At 43.1% G+C, this 15,049-nt stretch overlaps 1 protein-coding gene across 1 annotated transcript in view; it reads left to right on the top strand.

The window, feature by feature from the left end:
• F13A1 (coagulation factor XIII A chain) overlaps nucleotides 1-15,049 on the top strand; it is an 80,336-nt gene that overhangs the window by 53,491 nt on the left and 11,796 nt on the right. Inside the window, exons 8-12 of the mRNA XM_033154513.1 lie at nucleotides 1,937-2,075; nucleotides 9,806-9,909; nucleotides 11,905-11,993; nucleotides 12,956-13,109; nucleotides 14,326-14,607. Of these exons, the coding sequence (XP_033010404.1) occupies nucleotides 1,937-2,075; nucleotides 9,806-9,909; nucleotides 11,905-11,993; nucleotides 12,956-13,109; nucleotides 14,326-14,607 (768 nt within the window). The remainder of the gene's footprint in view (nucleotides 1-1,936; nucleotides 2,076-9,805; nucleotides 9,910-11,904; nucleotides 11,994-12,955; nucleotides 13,110-14,325; nucleotides 14,608-15,049) is intronic.

Genomic DNA, 15,049 nt, shown 5'->3' with positions numbered 1-15,049 from the left:
TGGGGCACTGCCCGACTAGCCTCAATCTTCCCTCAACCAGCCCCATTCCTGCCTGCCTGCCTTCTTACTTATGAACAGTCCAGGAGGTAGCAATATCTGCAAGCTTCTTCCTCCTTAGCCTATGTAGAACTCAGTGGGAGCAGCTGGGTAAACAAAGACTTTGTTGCCTCTGTGACTCTGGCTCCCCCTACTGTTGGCCTCCTGCTTTCCACCCTGCTGGTTTCAATGGGCACCAGCAGCCACCACTGTTTGTGAGAATCAATAATCGTGAATGATCACACATAAAGCCCATCAAAAAATCTCCGAGTAGCCCATGAATGTTAGCTGCATTTATTTCAGGTATTTGATTTCCCAAAGCTCTAAATGGTTTGCATTAAAAAAAAAAAACCAACAGCATTTACAATCACATATAAAATAAAATAAAAATCACAATAATTAATTACAATTCCATTTTAACAGAACTCCAGGAAAAGTTTCCACCAATAAAACCGCATCCTATGGCAATCACATTCGTCTTTTGAAACGCACGCTCCGTGTTTAATATGCACAGCAATTTAATTTTCAGCTATTTAGGGTTTCTAATGCTGTATGGGTGCAACGATTCAGCTTCCCAAGGTTACCATATTGAATATTTTGGGACAGTCATCTGTTAAAAATGCTAAAACATTCTGAAAAAGAAGGAGCAGAGCCATTAATCTTGAAATTGTCAGCTGAATTATTTCCAATGAGCCTTGATGGCTTGCACACTAGAAGTCTGGGAGGGCATTCAAATTAAGCTTAATCAATAGGTGCATATGGCATTGGAGGAATCCAGGCAATTTGTCATCGAACCATTAAAATGAATGTGCAAGAAACATTACTCTTCTGCATGAAACACTGTAGCCACCTTAGGGCTACAGAATATGAACTACTGGTACATACTGCAGGAGAGTAAAAAACGAGACCTCGGGTCTTATTAGGTCCTTAGGGGGCCCCGGTGTGGCTTCTTCTATGCAAGAAGCTGCATTATACTGGTCCACCTAGCTCAGTATTTTCAACTGGCAGTGGCTCTTTAGTTGAATAATAAACTGATATCAAGATGAACGTATAATGAAAAATTCAACCTATAATCATGTACCATACAAATGTGTGTAACAAGCAATAAGAGACCTGTGTGTTAATAAAAATGCAAAAAAAACAAACAGATCTAAGTCTCAGCAAGATTGAACTACCAATATCAATATACATATCAATGAAATGAGTGCCATATATTTATATATTTAAAATCCATGCACCTGTAGAGATAATGTACAAATTCTGTGCAGAAATACAATTAATGTCATTACGTACAAATAAAAACTCTGTTTCTGTACTTCCTTAGCCTTTTGGAAGGCTACAGGTAAAGTCCATTACATTGGCTGTATCCATTTTTTCGCACAGGAAATGAAAAAAAGTGTGAAATTGAAAAGGTGGCAACTTTTGGCTGCAAAGGAAGGAATCAGGATCACACTCTAAGCACACCCTCAAGTCTTCCTCCTGAAGGAAGAAAGGAAGAAATGGGGGGGGGGGTGCAATTAGAGTCTTCCTTTTGGAGGATTCTTCCCATTGGAGTAGAGTCACCAGGTGACTCTGGGGGTGCCAGGTGACTGACAGTTGGGTCGTGATGTCCACCTGTCAAAGTAGCCCATGGGGGGTGGTCATGGGAGGGTTATGAATGCAGGTCAGTGGCCAGTTCTAGTTTGTCAGCATTCACTATTCTGACAATTAATTTGCCAGGTATGTTTCTTAGTTCTTTTATGATCACCCTAAAAAACAGAAACAAAAAACTTAGTTGATAAGTTGTCCTTCCTACAATGCTCTCAGTAACCCTCATAGTTATATCTGTTTAGTCTCGTGCAAAAGCCACCGCATTGACTTGAACATTTTTCTTAAAAAAATAAATCTCCTCTTCTAATAGTTTTGAGGTGCATAGGAATTCCTGCCAGGGTTGTCACCAACTATTCCTCAGCCCACGATAACGATGCCAATTTGCAGCTGGATGTCTTTGTTGATGAAGATGGAAAGGTGGATTCCAGACTCACAAAAGACTCGATCTGGTAAGGTATATGGTAAGCAATGGAGGTTGTGTTGACTCTGAAATGTTAAAAATGTAATGAGAATAACCAAGACTTCCCTTCTCTCCTGAATTGAATGCTACTATTCTATAGGAACACAGGGAGGATGCAACATTAAAGACCAGTGCTTTTTTGTGGGGGCTGATGTAGGGGTACGCATACTCCTAAAGATTTTGTGAATCTAAGTTTGGCCTCATTGATGGGCAGTATTTCAATATGAGTAGGAAAATGAAAGTACCCTAAATATTTTTTAAAGAAAAAAAAAGCACTGTTAAAGGCCATAGTATAGCACAGTGATGGCGAACCTTTTTGAGCCCGAGTGCCCAAACTGCAGCGGAAAAAAAACTTTTTTATTTCAAAGTGCCAACACTGCAATTAAACCTGAATATCAAGGTTTTTAGTTAGAAAAAACTCCTACAGTTGTCCAAACATTTGCAGTCTTAAAAGTAAACGTAAAACACAATAACAAAGTTTTCAATGTTACAGTTTTTTATTGAAAAAAACCATAAACTCTACATGTGCATGTATTTTAGACAAAGGGATACTCAACTTGTAATAATGATTATATGCCAGACTGACATTGTATGGAACAAGCCTTGTTGTTGGTGTTCAGTCGTTCAGTCATGTCCGACTCTTCGTGACCCCATGGACCAGAGCACGCCAGGCACGCCTATCCTTCACTGCCTCTCGCAGTTTGGCCAAACTCATGCCAGTCGCTTCGAGAACACTGTCCAACCATCTCATCCTCTGTCGTCCCCTTCTCCTTGTGCCCTCCATCTTTCCCAACATCAGGGTCTTTTCCAGGGAGTCTTCTCTTCTCATGAGGTGGCCAAAGTACTGGAGCCTCAACATCAGGATCTGTCCTTCTAGTGAGCACTCAGGGCTGATTTCTTTAAGAATGGATAGGTTTGATGTTCTTGCAGTCCATGGGACTCTCAAGTCTCCTCCAGCACCATAATTCAAAAGCATCAATTCTTTGGCGATCAGCCTTCTTTATGGTCCAGCTCCCCCTTCCATACATCACTACTGGGAAAACCATAGCTTTAAGTATACGGACCTTTGTCAGCAAGGTGATGTCTCTGCTTTTTAAGATGCTATCTAGGTTTGTCATTGCTTTTCTCCCAAGAAGCAGGCGTCTTTTAATTTCGTGACTGCTGTCACCATCTGCAGTGATCATGGAGCCCAAGAAAGTAAAATCTCTCATTGCCTCCATTTCTTCCCCTTCTATTTGCCAGGAGGTGATATTTAGATAGTTTGTTACTATTTCAACTTTGATTCAGACTGAAACAATATGCATATGATCAGGATGTCAAGTACTGATAGAGCCCAGTTCTGAACACTGCATCTGAAATTGTGTCCAAATGGTATTTGTGGATCTTCGTGATGGAGACACAGGCAGAAGTAGAACATTGACAGAATTTTTATATCGAATAAATAAATGGATCACTTTAACAGAATATGTGCTAAAATTAAGCTGCTGGTCAGGCAGATATATGTGTTAGCATAGTGGAAATAACTCATCTTATGCACAGTCTCTGAATAGCAGTAACAGATAGAGATTATAGTGCTGCTCCAAAAGGTTTTCTTTTTCTTTTTCCTTACAAGCATTTCTAGGGGCAAGCAAGATGTGATGTTAAATGTGTCTTTGCATCCAGTGTGCTGGCTTGCTGTTATTGTTTTAAATGCAAATAGCATCAATTGGGGCAGTTGATAATAATCAGGGCCACAGCAGATGGAGAGTTCAACCCTTTCCACACCTATTGTGGTCCTTATGAAAACCACCCCTTTGAAATTGCTATTTGCATTGGTAGGAAATGCAAATGTTAACACGGGAGGCTCTCTCCAAAGCAAATTAGGAATTGACCTCAGAAGAGCAACAGTCCTTAGGGCTGCAGCATGGGAGGAAATGGTTAAATTGCCTCTCCATGCCTGCTGTGTCCTTCATAAATATCCCTTTTGCCCCCAGCAAGAAGAGATGTTTTTACAATGCAAACCCACATCCCATCAGGAGAATATGCAATGCGGAGGGGAGAAAAGAAAAGAAAAGTGGAGTGGAGAAGGCTGAAGGAAATATATCTGGGGCTGGGGTGGAAGAAATGGAAAGGACGCAAAGAAGAGCAGGAAAGGAGGAAGGGAAAGGGACAGAAAGCGAACGAGAATCAGGAGGAGGCTGAATGAGACCAGCAGCGCAAAAGGAAGGGAATATGAGGAGCGAGGGGAGAGAAAAAGGGCGAGAAGGGGCGAAGGTGCCCGAGGGAGGGGCAACAGAGAGAGAGAGAGAGAGACGGCCGGGTGCGGATGGAGGGAGGGAGGCAGGGAGGCGCGAGAGGGAAGAGCGAAGCCTGACAGGCAGCCGCACAGTGAGCAGCGCCGTCTCCACTCCCCCCCCCGCTCGCAGCGCTCAAAAGGAGGGCTTCCCCCTCACCCGCCGCCCGCCGCCCCTGGCCCAGCCCCCGCTGCTGTTACCTCGTCGTCGTCGCCTCGCGTCGAATCCTCCCCAGCAGCAGCAGCAGCCAAACACCACTGGGGCAGGCGCCAAGGAGGGAAATTGCTGCTGTCTGCTGCTGCGCCTGCGCTGGCAAGACGCATGAGCAGAGCAGCGCGGCGGCGCCATTTCCCCGCCCCTGGCGTGCCAGCAGAGAGAGCTCTGCGTGCCAGCTGTGGCACGCGTGCCACGGGTTCGCCATCACTGGTATAGCAACATATAGGTTACTGAGGTTGTGATTCTATAACTACTTCCCTGAAAATACAACACATTGAACTCAGTAGAACTTACTTCTGGGTAGATATGCATAGAATTGTGCAGGGTGAGCCCAACCCTCTGCGTATAAAAATGTAAGATGCTTCCCTATATCATTGTTGCACGATTGCATTGTTGCATGCAATCTCTGGTTGGTTGGCATCCGCCTGTTTCAAGAGACAATGGAGGAGTACGCCTCTGGAGGTGAGGTCAAGCTGTTGGAAGGTTGCAGCGTCTGCTGTGGCTGTAGAGACCGATATGGGAGAGACAGGTTTTGTTGCAGCTGGGGCAGATGAAGGTGTTCAGTTTTGCTTCTGCAGGTGCACCATGGTGTTTCTTCTCTCTGCACTCCTCCCAGTGGTCATTCCTTCTCTGCTCCCTGCTAGGGTTACAATACTTGACTGTCTGTCTCCAGGTACTGCAGTCCAGGCACATGGAGGAGTTGATGCTGCCAGCCTTGCGGACATCTTTGTAACACAGAGTTGGTCTGCCAATGGGCCTGGTGCCGGAAGCCAGCTCCCCTTAGAGCACGTCCTTGGGGATCACCGCCATCCCCATGGAAATCCCTAGGGAAACAGTGCAAAAATGCTCAGATAGTTCATGTCACTATTTGACAAAGGCTCTGTTCTTATATTGTTGCTTATAATTTCCATAAAATTGAGACAGTTCCACATTTTGCATTTCAAACCCCAATCGAGGGCCTTGCACACTTTCCATTTGTATTATTTTTTTTTGCGTGTGTATGAATCTTCATTATGGAGGATGTCCTAGCTGACCATTTGGCTACACTGTAACCGGAGTGGCGGAAAGTGGGCACAACCTTCAGGGAGCATAAAGTCAATATCAAAAATAATGTAGTACACTATTGATTGATCTTATAACTCAAAACTAATTCTACTTCCCAAGAGGGTGGGATAGAAGTATGTGCATACAAGTGAGCATAGAAATATAGTGCAGTTACTTACCCAACCCTAGTTGTAACAGAAATTAACTTTTCTTTATGATTTATGTGTATTGATATACTGTCCTATAACCACATTGCAACAGAGCAGATCAATCACAAGATATACGAAAGAAGCATTAAAAAAACTGGAAAGGAGAAAATGAGAACAGATGAAAAGAACTTGGAAAACTAGAAGTGGCCTTCACCTAGCGTTGAAATAAAATCAAGTCTCGGGTGCCACCACCAAAAAGGACATTTTACAGTAAACATCTGCTGCGCCATGCTTTCCAGGGCACCTGCTTTTAAAATTATTTTATTTACTTACTTAGGATTATGCCTATAACCCAGTCTTCCTCCAAGGTGCAACTTACACCTAGTTCTTTCTCTGGTAATCCCCCCCCAATGTAGGCAAGTTGCAGGGACAGACCTTCTTAGCTTCAGCAGTGGAACTGTCCCATGTAGCATCAAGCAAGCCTCCCTCACCCTTGGGCCCCCATATATTGCTGTAACACACCCACCCCAGCATCCCCAGCCAACATGTTCAGGAAAGATGGGAGTTAAATTCCAACAACATCTGGGAACCGGAGCTTGGTGCAGGCTGTTCTAGGCTGTAAGGGAATGCTTTGATCTCGCTCCTTGCCTATACATATCCAATGCTTTCATATACTTTTCATTTCATGGAGTCATTCATTGTCCAGCGATTCTCTAAAACCTAATTCAAAATTAAAGTAAACGGAGCTTTGCAGATCTATAACAATTGCGGGTAAGCTCCGCAGTGGTCTAAATCTTCTTTCTCTATGCTTCCTTTTGGGAACTTGATTACATTTTTGAACTCCCCCTTTAATCTTCTCTCTCCGTGGTATATTTATTGCTACATGATGTGCACGGCCTCTTGGGTCATACATTAATTTAACCTATAGTTCTTTCTATTCCTCCACTGTGTCTTTTCTCTTCATTTGTACCACTCAGTGGAAGCTGTACCCTAAATTGTTTTGTATCCTAATTTTGATGTGATATTAATGTGGTCCTTTTTTTCATTCAAAGCCCAAGTTAGAGTATTTAAAACCATTTTAAACATCTCCTGCTTCAGTAAAATGTATGGCACCATAGGTTACATCTAATGAAGTTTTACTCAGAGTAGACACATTGAAATGAATAGACCTAATTTCCTCATGTTCAAGAATTTCAATAGGTATACTCTGAGTAGGACTCTTACTGGATATAACCCAGCATGTTTTTGTTGTTTCTGAATTACACATTTTCCCAAAAAATATTTTATATATATTAAAATTCATATTAAATGATGCTTGTTCTATGAATAGTGAAGATTTCATGCAGATCCAGTTTCAGGAATGTTCTCATCTTGGATCTCTCTCCCTGACTATAGGAAAGATCTAGCCCAGGGATGGGGAACCTCCGCCCTCCAGATGTTGCTAATAATTATTATTATTATTAATAAAAGATTTTATTATTTATAACCCGCCCATCTGACTGCGTTGCCTCAGCCACTCTGGGCAGGTCCCATCTTAATAAAAACACAGCAATTGTCAAACATTAAATCTTCCTGATACAGGACTGCCTTCAGACATCTTCGAAAAGTTGTGTAGTTGTTCATCTACAGACATCGGATGGAGGGGCATTCCTCCCTTCTAACATCAGCCCCAGCCAGCAGGGCCAATGGTCAGAGATGATGGGAGTTGTAGTCCAGCAACATCTGAAGACCATCAGGTTCCCCACTCTTTATCAGGATTATTAAGCACACTGGGTTGAATTCATCAGTAGCTTTATGCCAGCTGAAATCACTTAAATTTGTGTGGATTCTGCTTGTGGGCAAGTATGGCTTTAGATCAGTCTTCCTGCAACCAATCTAGTGGCCCCGCCCCAATGTTTTTTTACTGTAAAACTGTGCTGACTGGGACTGATGGGAATTGTAGAGGGCCTTCTCAGTAGTTGCACCCACACTGTGGAACGCCCTCCTGCAAGATGTCAATGAAATACCGGTAAATAGCTTTCTGACTTAATAGAAGACATGTGTATCGGGAAGCTTGTTATGTTTGATGTTTTACTGTGTTTGATATTTTGATTTGCCGGAAGCTGCCCATAGTGGCTGGGACAACCCAGTCAGATGGGTGGCATATAAATATGTTGTTGTTGTTGTTCTAACCCAGACATCTGGAGAGCACCAGGTTGGCGGGAAAGATGATTTAGACCAGGCATGTCCAACAGGTAGATCGTGATCTACTGATCTACCGGTAGATCACCAGTAGATCAGTGGCTCCCCCCAAAGAAGCTAAAAAACATTGGCTCCCCTAAAAAAATCTCAACAGCTTTGCCCTGCACCCCTAAAATGACCTGAACCACCAAAAATAGGGCTTTCCTTCCTAAAAAAACCTCAATGTTGCTTTCCTCTTCCCTAAAGAAGCTCAACAACTTTTACGTGAACCCCCCAAAACAGGGCTTTCCTTCCTAAAAAAAAGCTCAACAAAAAGGGGGTAGATCACTGCCAGTTTTTAACTCTGTGAATAGATCGCAGTCTCTTGGAAGTTGGCCACCCCTGTAGAACCTCTTGGTGGCCTGTCTGTCGGTTTATGCCCCGTTCCATTTTTACATTTATCTCTGAGCAGCCACAAAGCAGATAGTCGTTCAGTTTGCGCCAGTTGGGCCTTCACGGTGCCTTAGGAAAGGAGACTGTTGCTGTCTTGCATGACGGCGAAAGCGCCATATCTCCCTGTCTCCCTCCTTCGCTGTTAGACATCCAAGTTCACCCACTCCAGAGTGCCTCCTTCCCATCTGCTAGCCACCACCGGCGAGAATGATCCAGCATCGCAGCATTCCCAGCAGTATCAAAAATTCAGGCAGTGTGCATCGCTTTCCTGGAATAATTCCCACACACACACACACACACACACACACATCCCGTCTTGCTTCATTAACTCACCTAACTGAGACCTTCCCCCCTCGTCCAGGCTTTCATTTCCACTTTGAAATGTCTCATTAAGGCAGGCCTCAGTTCACACCAATGCAAAATACTCGTCCCTCTTTCCCTCAGCCATTATGAATGAAACTGGCTGAGCTTAACGATCCTTATATTTTCCTAAGACATTATTGCTAATATTATTGCATTGGGTATCTGAGACAATGGCCAGGGTTATGTAATTAGCTTTTCATCTACTGGGAGGGAGCGGGTAATTTTTTTTTTTATTTAAAAGGAAATTGCTGTATTCCCCTCCCTCCTCAAATCTCCTGAAGCTTGTCTGAAAAGTGTCTTCTGAGAGGCCTGTTCTCCCTTATTTGCACTCCTTCTGGATCCTTATTGAAACAATGGAATGAAAATGGCATGGCTATATTTTGTTATTGTTTTTTTTATGAAAGTTTGAAATACCCTGGACAGATTGCAAATGGGATGATGACCCTGTGGTGTTTCTGTCAAGGCCGAGCTGAGAAGCCAGAATGTGAGGAGGCCAGGGCCAAGGGATGAGCCTGTTCCTTGGGCACAATCCCAGCCGAAGTCCTTTGCAGCCCTTCCTCTCCAGGAGGCCCCAGGAACCTGACTAGATCTGTGCGGCCAGAAAGGAGACGAGCTGTATGTCACTGCCAAGAAGGTGTTCTGAGCTAGCTCACTACACAGGGCAGCCACCCTCAGCGCTGAAATTTCCTAGCCCCAGCTGCTCCTGCTGGTGACTGCTCCAAATAAAGCCTTTCAATACTCAATTTATAGGACCTATTTTCACTAGCAGTTGCATGGAGGTCAGCTCCAGAATCTCATTCAAGTAGTGGATTACCAACTGGTGCCACTCCCTCTAGCAGCTGCAGAGTGTGCGAGCAATAGCTGTGCCTGTCAGAGAAAGAGACTGTGTGCAGGGTGCTTTAAGTGTGGCCACTGAGTTTATGCATTATTTAGGACTAGCCAGACAGTTCTAGGATTCAGTTATTTCCATTAAATGTCCATTAACGGAACAGCCATAATAAAGATGCCCCTTAGGTTTGGTACTGTTTAATATGTGAACATTATTCTTTTCCACTCTAAAGGAACTACCATTGCTGGAATGAGGCTTGGATGAGCAGACCAGACCTCCCTGTAGGTTTTGGAGGCTGGCAAGCTGTGGACAGCACCCCTCAAGAAAACAGTGATGGTAGGCATATTTCTTCCTTGCCACACTGCCAGGTGTGTAAGGGGCCCCTGGATGGTTAAGTCCAGTCAAAGGCGACTATGGGGTTGTGGCACTCATCTTGCTTTCAGGCCGAGGGAGCCAGCGTTTGTCCACAGACAGCTTTCCAAGGTCATGTGACCAGCATGCCTAAACCGCTTCTGGCACAATGGAACACCGTGATGGAAGCCAGAGAGCACAGGAACGCCATTTACCGGTACCTTCCCACCACAGCAGTACTTATTTAACTAGTTGCACTGGCATGCTTTCGAACTGCTAGGTTGGCCGGAGCTGGGACAGAGAAATGGGAGATCACCCCATCATGGGGATTTGAACCTCCAACCTTCTGATCAGCAAGCCCAAGAGGCTCAGTGGTTTAGACCACAGTGCCGCCCGCGTCCCTTTGCCACACTGCATGATGGTAGGTTCACATCAGACAGAAGGAATGAAAAAAAACCCAACCGATATCTGATTCAAACGTAGAAATATAATGGGACATTTCCATTTCACGTGCTAAGGAAAATAGGCTTGGAAGGGATAGAGTTTCTCTTTTTTGCCTTTCAGAGAAAGGTTGACTAGTTACCACAAAAGTTGTTAAGAGTTCTTAAAGGGCGATGGAATGACCCTTAGCTAGGCAGGGTAAAGGGCATACCCTCCAACATCCTAACAATAAAATTCCATGGAACGCAATAGCAAATGTGGCTTATATAACTTTCTATGAAGTTATAAAAGAGGAATTACTGAATGGCCTTTTTGATGAGATTTCATCTTTGTATACATCGCTAGTATGACAGCAGCAGACTGAGTAGCATCTATATTCAAGAAAGCCAGAGAAACATTAAGAGCAACTTCAGAGATGAGACAGAGGACTAGAGCCAGGCATCCCCAAACTCTGCCCTCCAGATGTTTTGGGACTACAACTCCCATCATCCCTAGCTAACAGGACCAGTGGTCAGGGATGATGGGAATTGTAGTCCCAAAACATCTGGAGGGCAGAGTTTGGGGATGCATGGACTAGACTATCTGGATTATACTGGAATCAAATCTTTTAAATCTCAAGAGCATTTTGGTTGAAGAATCTAGACAAAACAAGAATGGCTGGCCACTAACGGTTAGACAATTAGACTATTTGGACTCTAAAATAACTCCTACCTTCACTGTCAGCAGGGATAATTGGTAATACAGTTTCATCCATTTCAGAATAGGAGATTTGTCAAGTGAGTTCCTAAGAAAAGCAACCTAAGACAAATGCTGCTGAAATAGACCAAAGGTCCACTAAGTCCAGCATTCTTTGACAAAAACATTATAGCCTTCCTATACTGTTTGTCCGCGGTTGCCAGTATTCAGAGGTACATTCCTGAAATGGAAAGCCATAATCTGTTTTCATGACTTAGTAGTAGAATACTGGTTGCACTGTAAACATTTGGTCCAGGCAGTTCAGAGACCAGAGCCAAAGTTTCTGAGCACCTAGTGATTGCCATCAAAACATACGGGATCTGCTTCAACCTGCCCCAGTCTGACAGCTTTCATTAGGGAGCATATGGGAAAGCTGTAAATGATACGCTTGATCCTGGGAAACATCCCTAGTTCCTTCTGCGCTGGTGATCGTAAAGGGCACAGCAAATTCTGTGGCAATGTATTTATTGTTAACAGCAACATCTATTTAAAAAAATAATGCTTTGGGCTTCTGTGCATTTTGGTTATGACCAGTTTGAGATTGTTCCAAGAGGCCTTGGAGGGTTTTACAGTATTTTATCTAAAGAGGGTTTTATTTGGTTTTTTTGGCTAGGAGAGGCAAAGTTAATTATATAATCTTTTGGTAACTTGGCTTTTGTAGTGGTCTCTGGCTGACAGCTGATCAGGGCAGAAAGTATGGAAAGATCTGACATCAGAAGTACTTTTGCAAGCAGGAATGGAAGGGTTCAGGTGGCACGGCAGGAGACTCAGTACATGTTTCCCCTTTTGGTTCTCCACATTCAGGCATGTATCGGTGTGGTCCGGCTTCCGTTCAAGCCATTAAGCATGGCCATGTCTGCTTCCAGTTTGATGCACCTTTCGTTTTTGCAGAGGTATGCACCCGTATTCTTCTTTACGTGGTCTCAGTGTGAAATATGATGGGGACTCCAAGATGTAAAGTCAAGTTAAGCCACCCACTTCAATTGTGTTTGCTTGTCATTTGTAGACCACTTAATGCCAAAATAGGCTTCTAAGCAGTTTATGAAGTATAAAAGCCTACTACACTAACACTAAGATGATAATATAAACATCTGCAATAAAATAACCCCCTTAAAATAACACCACAGTTAACACAGGTGACTCACATTGAGAAATCAAGGGAATATCTGTGTAAGCAGGTGAATCTCTAAAAGACGGCAGAATGCCAAAACAGATCAAACCTCTCGGATTTCACCGGGGAGTATGTTCCGTAACACTCATGCCACCAATGATCATGGAAAGGTTAACCATCTTGACCTTAATGCCCTTACCGGGCAATGGCAATTAATAGTCATTATCAAGATAGTCAGCACAAAGAACAGAGAGGTGGAGAAGACTTCATTTAGGACAAGAGAAGCTTGGCAGCAGAAAATGAAAGGCTATAATTGGTTAGCTAGAGCTTAGTAAAAGAAAGGTTATTGAAAAGGATTTGAAGGGTGAGAAAAGACTGAATTAACTCACATGGAATAGGAAGTTTCCTTGTGGCAAGCTGGATGAGCAGAAGGCATGATGGCTGGAGTGGGAAAAGGGTAATGAAGTGAAGCAGCGTGAGAAAGTGAAAATGTGAATGGAAATGAGGGGAGAAAGCAAGATGGAGGCAAGATCATAGAAGTGATTCATGAAGTGACCCACCAGGCAGCCTCCCCTGTAAATTTATGCTTTGGGCTCATGGAAGTCTTTATACATTTGTAATTAATCTATTTCGTGCGGCACAGTTGTTGTTCTTTAATGGCCCATAGTTTGGGAATTAATGATCAGCTGACTCATGAGATAGCCAGCAGATGGCTTCACGCTCTGCCTTTGCTTCATTTTTTAGGTGAACAGTGATGTTGTATACTCAAAAGCAATGAAAAATGGAAGTAAGGTGGTTCAACATGTTGACAAGACCCAAATTGGGAAATTAATCGTGACCAAAGAAGAGGGCGGGGATAAAGTGAGGGACATTACTGAGCTCTACAAATTCAAAGAAGGTAACTTCACGGCAAAACTCAATAATTATCTGAATGAAGTTTCATTTATATCAGTCCACAGATCCACAAAGCAACTCCCCACCACCACCACCTATTGTCCATTCAAAGCAACTTTCCTCAATGATTACATTCGGACAATAGCACCACAGCTTAATAAGCTGGGATATGAGCAAGTTTTATGGGTGTTCATGCAGCCCTTGAGCTCCTCTTTTGACAAGAGCAAATAAACAAGGAATTCTTCAACTGATTAATCTGAACCAGAAAGCTGTGTTTCAGAAGCTGCCTTGATATTCCAAAGCTGTTAACTACAGTTTCCATGTTCAATGAAACAGGAAACTATTGCTAATTGGAGAGTTCCAGGTTTGTTTGCATCCATGCACATGCAAAGAAAAGAAAAGAACAGAGGCGTGGCTTGCACACCCACAAGGCTAGTTCATATCTTAGCAGGCTTATAATTTTCTGAACTGGCTGAGACACCATGACTGGCCCAAACAGACCTAGTGATTTGAACCTTGAACTCCCAATATTTAGTCTGACATGCTAAGACGCTGATGAGGCACCAGAACAAATGTCAGGTATGTTTCTTCCAGCAAGGGCCAGATTTAGCCTATGGCCCACCAACTGCTGAGTTTGCTGCCCCTTTTTGCTTAAAACCCCTTCCTAACCCACTTGTATGGTGCCTAGCTCTTCTGTGAATCTTCACTTCAACTCTTTGATTCTAACTAAAATAAATTATATTTATATCTCTGTACTTCAACATATCTACCTCCTGTTACCCTCATGCCTCTCCCTCTTCTTTCTCCATTGCCTCTGCCATTTTTCATCCTTAGATTTTCTAGACCATATAAATATGCTTCGAGTGATAAGAGGAGCTTGAGAACACTGGCTGCCACTTTTAGTTAACCATAGTTTGCCACGTCGTCTGGATCTGTAACTGTAGCTAAACTGAACTGAGTTTCATTTCAACAAGCCAACTTCAGAAACTATAATTTGTAGTTGGGCTTGTTTATAATTAACTCGAGTTTAGTGCTAACCAAAGTTTATCATAGCAAATGGCACAACAAACTGCGGTTAAAGGGAAAGAGAAACACTTCTCCCTGGGAGGAGAGTACATGAGTTCACTGTGGTTCTTTCTTGCTCATGGTTGAGCATGAAGTGGGAACACAACCAGTAGTTCACATGTTTTTTAAAAACCTATTTTCCATTTGTTTTGCAGGCACAGATGAAGAACGACTGGCCCTGGAGACTGCCCTGATGTATGGTGTTAAAAAATCTCACACCCAGGATGTTGTGTCTACTGCAGAGGTTGACATGGACTTTTCAGTGGAAGACTCAACACTTGGTAGTGACATCAATGTTAACATTACTTTTCGAAACAACACCCCAAATCTGTACACTGCCACATCTTACCTTTCTGGCAACATTGTGTTCTATACTGGAGTCCCAAAGGCTGAATTCAAGAACCACAGTTTTGATGTGAAACTGGAACCCATGAAAGGTAAGGCAAGAATATGTTTCTGCATTTTAATGGTGTGTCGTTAATTAAAACATATAGCTCCACCCTTTTTTAAAGGCTCGCAGTAGAATATGATGCAAGAAACCAAAGGAAATGTTTTATGTATTTAAAATGTTCAAAGCATCTTACAGCAACTGTAATATAATATGTATGCTCTCCATAATGAAATACTTAATATATTGACAACATGTAAAAATTCAATTTAATTAAAGGGTTTTTAAAAAGCTCGGGATTAGCAGCAACAGAAGGGAAGCAGCAGCAAACAGTAGAGACAGAATTACACATAAGCCAGTTAGAACAGAATAGTCCTCATCTGGTATAAGGCCAGCCCTACCATTAGGCAGGGTGCCTCAGATGCTGGTGCGAGGCAGGCATGGAGTAATAGTAAGGCATTGAAGAACAGAGCTGTGTGCGTCATGCAGCC

The sequence above is a fragment of the Lacerta agilis genome, chromosome 7 (assembly GCF_009819535.1).
Source record: "Lacerta agilis isolate rLacAgi1 chromosome 7, rLacAgi1.pri, whole genome shotgun sequence".
NCBI lineage: Eukaryota > Metazoa > Chordata > Lepidosauria > Squamata > Lacertidae > Lacerta > Lacerta agilis.
The sequence above is the reverse complement of the archived record's forward strand: the minus strand, read 5'-3'. Positions and strand labels throughout refer to the sequence as shown.